Genomic DNA, 7572 nt, shown 5'->3' with positions numbered 1-7572 from the left:
TGGTCCCTTAACTAAAAAAAAGATTGTTTGAGTAAGTTTTTTTTAGTCTCGTTTTGGTCCTTTCTATTAGGTTTCCGTTAGGGTTTAAAAAAAACGTGAACTCATGGACATGTGTCACCTTGTCATTGGCTCTGAGATTTTTTTTTACAAAAAATAAAAAAAATTTACAAAAAATAATAATAATATTTTTTTTACAAAAATTCCCAAAACCAATGACAAAATGACACGTGTCACCTTGTCATTGGTTCTGGGAATTTCTATTTTACAAAAAAAAATTAAAATTTTAGAAAAAAAAATTTGTAAATTTTTTTTTTGGAAAAAAAAAATCTCAGAGCCAATGACAAGGTGACACATGTCCACAATTAACGTTTTTTATTAAACCTAACGGAAACCTAACAGAAGGGACCAAAACGAGATTAAAAAGAAAACTTAAAGTACTCAAACAATCTTTTTTTTAGTTAAGGGAACAAAGCGATACCTGTTAAATACTTAAGGGACCAAAAGAGCATTTAAACCACCTCATTTATATGTGATGCAAGTAAACTTCAAAATATCTATTTGTCGTTTTCAACCTATTTCACTCAATCCCTTCCAAAAGAAGTTTCGCCAGACAAAAGTACAGATGCATAGATAAAATATCTAGACCAGCCCCAAAAAGAAGAAGTACATTATTTTCATATCTCCTCCTATAAATGTATTACAATAATAAATAAAAAATACAATGTTTGAAAAAAGAATAAAAATATGGTGAGTAAGAAAGAATAAATATTTCCAAAGTTCAGTAATGTCCACGCCACATAAAATACTAAATATTAATGATTATCATAAGATTAAGAAATGTGAGGGAGAAAGGATAACAGATATTTTTTTGATCAAACAAAAAAAAGAGAAGAGATATTTTGGATGCTTCAATGAAAATATCTACCATAGAAGGATAACCACGTTCGTAATGAAAGGCTAAAAGTGACGTGGCATGTGATGGTCCCACGACACGTGTAAAAGCGCAGACAACTGCATTCTCTTTTTGTTCCAACAACAATAACACCGTCTCAACTTTCTCTCTCTATTTCTATTTTCATTTCTCATTTCATTTTATTCATTCATCATTCTTGAACGAAAGAACGCAACACAAATTTCTTATCAAAAACCAAGAACAACAAGAAGAAGAAAAAACACAGTTACAACAAGTCAACCCGATTCATATGGAGGTATTTTTTCTTTTCTTTCTCCCTAAATGTTTCTTAGATATTTTGTTAGTCAACTCCTTTGTGTTTTTAGTTTTTACACCACATGATTTTATTTTATTTTTTGCATTTATTTTTTTGCAATTTTCTTTAAGAGTGAAAAAAAGTTTATATATGCTTAATATTAAGGATAAAGATGGAGATTTAGGGGGTTGATCATTCATTAGAGGAGATGATAACAACTTTAGTTAGCTCTAATTTATTTAATGTTTATCCTAAGTGCTATTATTGCTAGTGAAGGGCTTAGTTAAGTTTGTCCTTTTCTAATAAAAATATAAAATAGAATAAAGGTAGATATTTTGAGAGCAATAAAGATGGATATTTTTATCATCATTTTGATCTGAAGAAGTGAAGAGAAGATATTATATTTTTATTATTATATATCAAAGTGCATATGCTTTTTTCTTTTCTTTTCTTGTTTTTGTATCAAAGTGCATGCATTATTTTTTTCAGTAGATTTAAAGGACATGCATTTATTCATGTTCTCGTGAGTTTAGTTTGATCTGAACAAGAAAATATCTTTTCTCAGAAGAAATGAAGAATATTCCGTTTGGTTTTTATTGTGCTAACATTCAAACCTGGCTTGTGTTTACTTCATTTTGATAAATAACTGGCTTATGTTTAATTGTTATATCAATTATAATTAACATTACATATAGTATGATTTTTTTTTTCAAAAAAAAACATTATTTTTATAACAGAAAATAACTAAAATTTTGATTTATTTAAATGTGATGCTTTTTATAATTAATTAATTAATTTAAGATATTCTGTACAAATAAATATCTACCATAGGAATTTAGCAAATAGATTTTAATCTTATTTTTGCAAGTAGTTGGTGTACAATTTATATGTATGAATAGTATGTAAATTTTGGGATACCGATTTCACTTGCTATTCATACGGATTAAACTGATAAATAAATGCAGAAATGATCTTATTGGGATCTAGCCAGCTAAATGTTTATTTGTTATGAAAAATTATCAGGGAATTAGAGAAACTGAAGAGTGGACGGATGAGAAACACAGCATGTATATAAAGTCTATAGAAGCATCTTTTGTTAATGATTTATATGATTCCAAGCAACCAGGGGCTTCTTTTTCCAGCAAAGGAAGGCCCAACGAATCTACTACTGGCCAGGTTCATCTCAATATCCCTATAATATGAAAATTTTGTGACAATAAATTATTAAATATTAAAATTAGGAGATAAGTGAGAATTACACATGAAATGTAACTTTATGTAAGCCTAAGAAAAAAAGGAGAGATAAAAATATGCTTTTTTAAGAAGCCAAAAGGAAAATATATAATATTAAATGAGCCCACAAAAAAAAAAAAAACACACAAGATGTGCCTAACAGGAATCAAAACAAAGTGACCGTATACAAACACACGGTCCAGTGTAAGTGTGTAACAAAACCACCATTATGAAGTATCATACCCAAGATAAAGAGATGAATTAATCCACCACGAATGCAAATCAAATAAAAAAAAAAAAAATCAAGTTTATACGCCTTCAGCCACAACCATGCATGAAGCATAAATCGATCAAGATTCAAGAACCTAGCGATAAGAATATGTTGTAGTGTGTATATGGCTCTAAACTTTAACTAAACCAACTTCTTTAAATACTCCTCTATGACTCTATCCTATATAGAAAGCTCTTGACAAAAAATTACACAAATGAAAGAAGTTGGTAAAAAAATTTGCATTATATTTCTAAAATTATCCTTATAGTTAGTGTGACTCATTATTTTAGTATTCCACCTAGTTAACATACTCACTTCAATTTGCTAGTTTAACGTTCTTGTACACAAATTAAAAAATTATTTAATTGATGTATATTTTCATCGAGACTTATCAAAATAATGAACAGAGTATGTGATTTTAAAACTATGTGTATTAATTTTTTTTCGCATTTACCAACAGTTCAAGGTTCTTCGAGGTGGTTGTTGGCAAAAGATAAATTTTGAGAGAGAAAATCCACAAATGAGTAAAGTTAATCCACACAATGATTTTATTGCAAGTCCATGGATTCAACACTATCGATCTTCAATCAAACAAGAAAATGCAATAGCTCCATCCCCTACAGCTCAACAAGTTGTTACTTCAAGCCAAAGGAAGAAAATTTCCTCAAAAACAGGACAACTTCATATGTATGAATCACAAGTTTATCATGAAAATATGCTTTGGAGCGATACAGGTTAGTCAAATATTCTAACAAGTCCAATTATTCAAATAGTTAACTATACTTAATTATTTATGTCTTTCTTAATTCTCATACTAATGTCTTTCTTGGCTCGTGCAGAAGTGTCGGATCAAAACTTTGTTGACGAAGAAGTTAAATGTGAAAAGAAAAACACAAGCAACGCGAAACGACGAAAATCATTGGATTTTTGAGGCAAATGGAAATGATATGGTATGGTATTGTTTTATTTTGTGTATTATTTTTCCTAACAACATTCTTACTTGCATTATGATAAATAAACAATCAATAGTATTAGTATCACAATAAGGAAAAATAATTTTATCAAAATTAAAAAAATTAATCAATGTTCTTACTAAGTGATGACCATTAAATTCCAAATTCTGTTTCAGATGGTTTCTATCAGCAAATCTTCTTCCATTGGAGATGTTACCAGGAATGTATTATTTCTGCTGCATAGAATATGAGGGTTTATCAAAATGAAACGTTCTTAGGCAGCAACAAGCAGAGGAGTTGACAAAAATTACACAAGCTAATGGTTGGAAATTGGAATTAACTTATTATTGGAAACTTAAGATTAAACTCTTTGTATGTGTAAGAGTAAACCGTTATTTTGGTTCTTAAATGTATGAGGCGTTATCGGTATATAAATCTTAATGTAACGAAGTTACAAACACATGCTTAGCATCTCTTATGCTAGTAATTTTACGGCTTAAATTGATTGAATAACGGATGACACATTTGAGGAGGGTTAAACTAACTAACGAAAAACATACCCTAAAGCTTATATATATTTTTTAAGAAGCCAAACTAGTTAACCGAAATTGACAGTTGGGAGAATCGAACCTGAGAGAGGAGCACACTCCACTGTCCTAAACCAACACCACCAAACATTAAGGATTAAACTTGTTTTCCTCAGTATTGTATTCTGTATAAATTCACGTTATAATTGTAATATTTCCTTATTGCGTTAGTTGTTTTTAGGAAATGTTTTACAATGTGCTGTATTTGTGAAAAGGATTTTGCAAATCAATTTTTTTTTTCATTACACAAAAGTGCAACATAAAAAAAGTAGCATTAATCAGCAGCTAGCTACTGGGGGCTTCTCTAGCACAAAATTGAGACTTAATGTAAGTAGTTTAAGAAAAATACAAAAGAAAGCTCAAAATACCAGAGAATCCTGTCCAAAATTTCGTATTCAATAGTTATTATCATAATAGAAGTCAAATTAGGTCTTAAACATGGAAATTGGAAATTGGAAATTATAGATAAATTAGAGAGTAATTAAAATTCTCTATTCTAAAATTTTCTGGGCGAGTTTTATAAATCATACTTATATCTAATCTTTGTTAACAATGCTAAATACCTTGCAAACCCTAAACCTAAGCATTTTGGGCGCCAATCAAGCAGGGCCGTTTGATCAAATCAGCAAGCTAAGCATTCATCTCATCCTTTGATCTAATCTGATTGCATTTTACGTTAAATTCCCCATGCCTTTTAAGTTCAACGCTTTTGGTTGTGGTTTTCCCCATTCCATGATTGCATTTAATGTTGTTATTGATTCCAAAGCCTTTGATATGATACCAATGTATAGGTTATTAAAGGATAGACATTCATTATAATATTTTGGCATTTAAAGTATGATATCTCAGTCAACACCTATTCATCAGAATATGATTATATTCAATTAGTATGTATTACTGTCATTTACTAGGATATAATGTTAATTCATAGAATAGAGTCTTGGTCAACTATAGAAGTAATTATCTTTCCATTTACTGTAAGGTATTCTTATGTATATATGTAAGCTACTGTACATCAATGAAAAGCACTCAAAATCAAATACTCTCTTATCTTATATAGGTATCATTTCCATGATACATGATGAATGAATCTGAACGTGTATATATACCATACCATGGAATCACATGAATCACATCTCATTCTTTTTCAAATTCAATCGAATCCCTTGGCAAATAATGGAATCCAGGTGCTGCTTGCCTACCATGATTTGATAGATATAAGTCTTCCATCCTTTGATGTTGTTGTTTCCAGTTTTGTACAAATCACTTATGTTTTTGTTATTTAATTTTATTGTAGGACTTCACTCACTCACGTCTGAAACTGCTTCTGAAACTGGTGTCGTGCCTGTTTGAGGAGTAGCTGAGTTTTGGATGCTGTTTTGGGCTAGCAGCTGTAGTTGTTATGCTGGCTTCATGTTTTTCTCTTCTGTTTGCTGTCATGCCTTTATCAAAACCAGCTAACATAACTATTACTTTTTTATTACTACTATATTCAAAAATGTAGTTTATTGGTTTATTAAGCTTCAAATGTATCAGCACCACTTCAAATGTAGTTTATAAGGAGATATTCGAAAATGTGTGACCCAATATTTGTACGCCCTTAAATACTTTTTATGTTTATTTATTTTATTTTTTATGTAATGAATAATATCAGCTTCTCCATTTTTAATGTCCCGGGCGGTAGCACAGGGAAAAGATCTAGTTTTAAGAGTATAATGAAAATTGGTTGAATGGAATTTTGAAAGTTTTAGGTAAATTGAAAATTTCATAAAATTCGGAGACCTATTTGCAAAATTAAAATATAAGGGAATTGCACCAACTAATTGTAAAAGTTATGGACCAAAATGTAAATTTCAAAATTTTGTAGGAACAATTTTTTTTTTTAATATACAAGGAACAATTTAAAAAATTGAAAATAAATAGACGCGAACACGTAAACTTTGAAACATGTAGAAAGCTTGTTTAAATTGTAAATTATAAGGACTAATTTGAGATTCACACTTTATAAAGTGAACAAGGTGTTAGGATAGTTAAATTCTGTTAGTCTTAGTTAATTAGTTGTTAGAGGTGATTGTAGGTAGTTAGAGTTTGTTATTATGATGAGGTTAGTCAGGTAATGCCCTAAGAGCTACATCCTCCGGTCACTATTATAAGCAAAAATCCACATTTTAAGTTCATTCAATAAATGATGTATGTGGTCTTTAATATAGACTACATACATCATTTATTGAATGAACCTAGAATGTGAATTTTTGTTTATAATAGTGACCAGAGTGTACTTCCCTTGCCTCAATCCCTATTAGTTAGTCGGGGACTGCCGGACTGGTCCTTCCCTCGATATTACGCTCTTTTTTTTCACGAGTAATTTATCCGCCTACTAGCTGTACAAGAATGGGAAAGTAGACTTACGAGATTGACCGACTTGCTTCCTCCGGTTGAGGATAAAGGGCTGCTAGAAGAAGAGTTCACCACTACACTCACTCTTTCCGGAGAAGAGGTTCAATCCATAGGCGAGGTGGAGACTTCGGTATAGGGTCGCCTGTTCGGCGCGCTACTGCTCTTTGGCTCCTTTACTTTATTTCATCATTTCTTTGCAACTCTATTGATCAATCTCCTCTCGTTATATATGAGAACCACTGATATTCATTTCATACTCTTTTTAATCAAATTATTTAGGGTTAATTATGTTTCTAGTCCCTATAAAATAGCGACCTTGTAAGTTTAGTCCCTACTTAATTTTAATAGCATTTTTAGTCCCTATAAAAAAAAATTACTTATAATTTTAGTCCCTGCTAAAACAAAGTTTGATTAATTATCCTTAAACTCTTAAATTTTTGAACGATTTTTTTGAGACAAGATTAGAACACTATGAAAGGTTCGTTTACTAAAATTTAGAATTTTCTGACATGAAATGAATTAAATATGAATTTTTTAAAACGACAAAAGTTAAAGATAAAAAGTAATAAAATCTGGATGTAGAAATTAAATTTTGCGATAATTTTTTGCGGACGAACTTTTAGTAATGTTCTAAACATGTCTGCAAAAAAATGTTCAAAAATTTAAGAGTTTAAGCATAAATTAAACAAATTTGAATTGAGTAAGGACTAATACTCAGTGCAGAAAAACAAAATTAGGGACTAAAAATGCTATTAAAATTATGTAGGGACTAAACTTACAAGGTCGCTATTTTATAGGGACTAAAAACATAATTAACCCAATTATTTATGTACTATGAACTCATACGAGTCTTCAATCTCTACTCTGAATATGTGTTTGACCCATTGCTTGAAGCTTGAATCGCTTATCCTAAATCTCTTGTT

At 30.1% G+C, this 7572-nt stretch overlaps 1 protein-coding gene across 1 annotated transcript; it reads left to right on the top strand.

Moving 5' to 3' along the window:
* Positions 1-1051: 1051 nt before the first annotated feature.
* COR27 (cold regulated protein 27) lies at positions 1052-4125 on the top strand. The gene is made up of 5 exons (XM_085757750.1): positions 1052-1208; positions 2232-2384; positions 3173-3446; positions 3552-3662; positions 3842-4125. The coding sequence occupies exons 1-4, from the start codon at positions 1203-1205 to the stop codon at positions 3641-3643; spliced, it is 525 nt and encodes a 174-aa protein (XP_085613876.1). The 5' UTR covers positions 1052-1202; the 3' UTR covers positions 3644-3662; positions 3842-4125.
* The last annotated feature ends 3447 nt before the right edge of the window (positions 4126-7572 follow it).

This window comes from Medicago sativa, chromosome 1 (genome assembly GCF_051527215.1).
Source record: "Medicago sativa cultivar Bolivia chromosome 1, Bolivia_mono, whole genome shotgun sequence".
NCBI lineage: Eukaryota > Viridiplantae > Streptophyta > Magnoliopsida > Fabales > Fabaceae > Medicago > Medicago sativa.
This window is presented reverse-complemented; position numbering and strand designations above follow the sequence as displayed.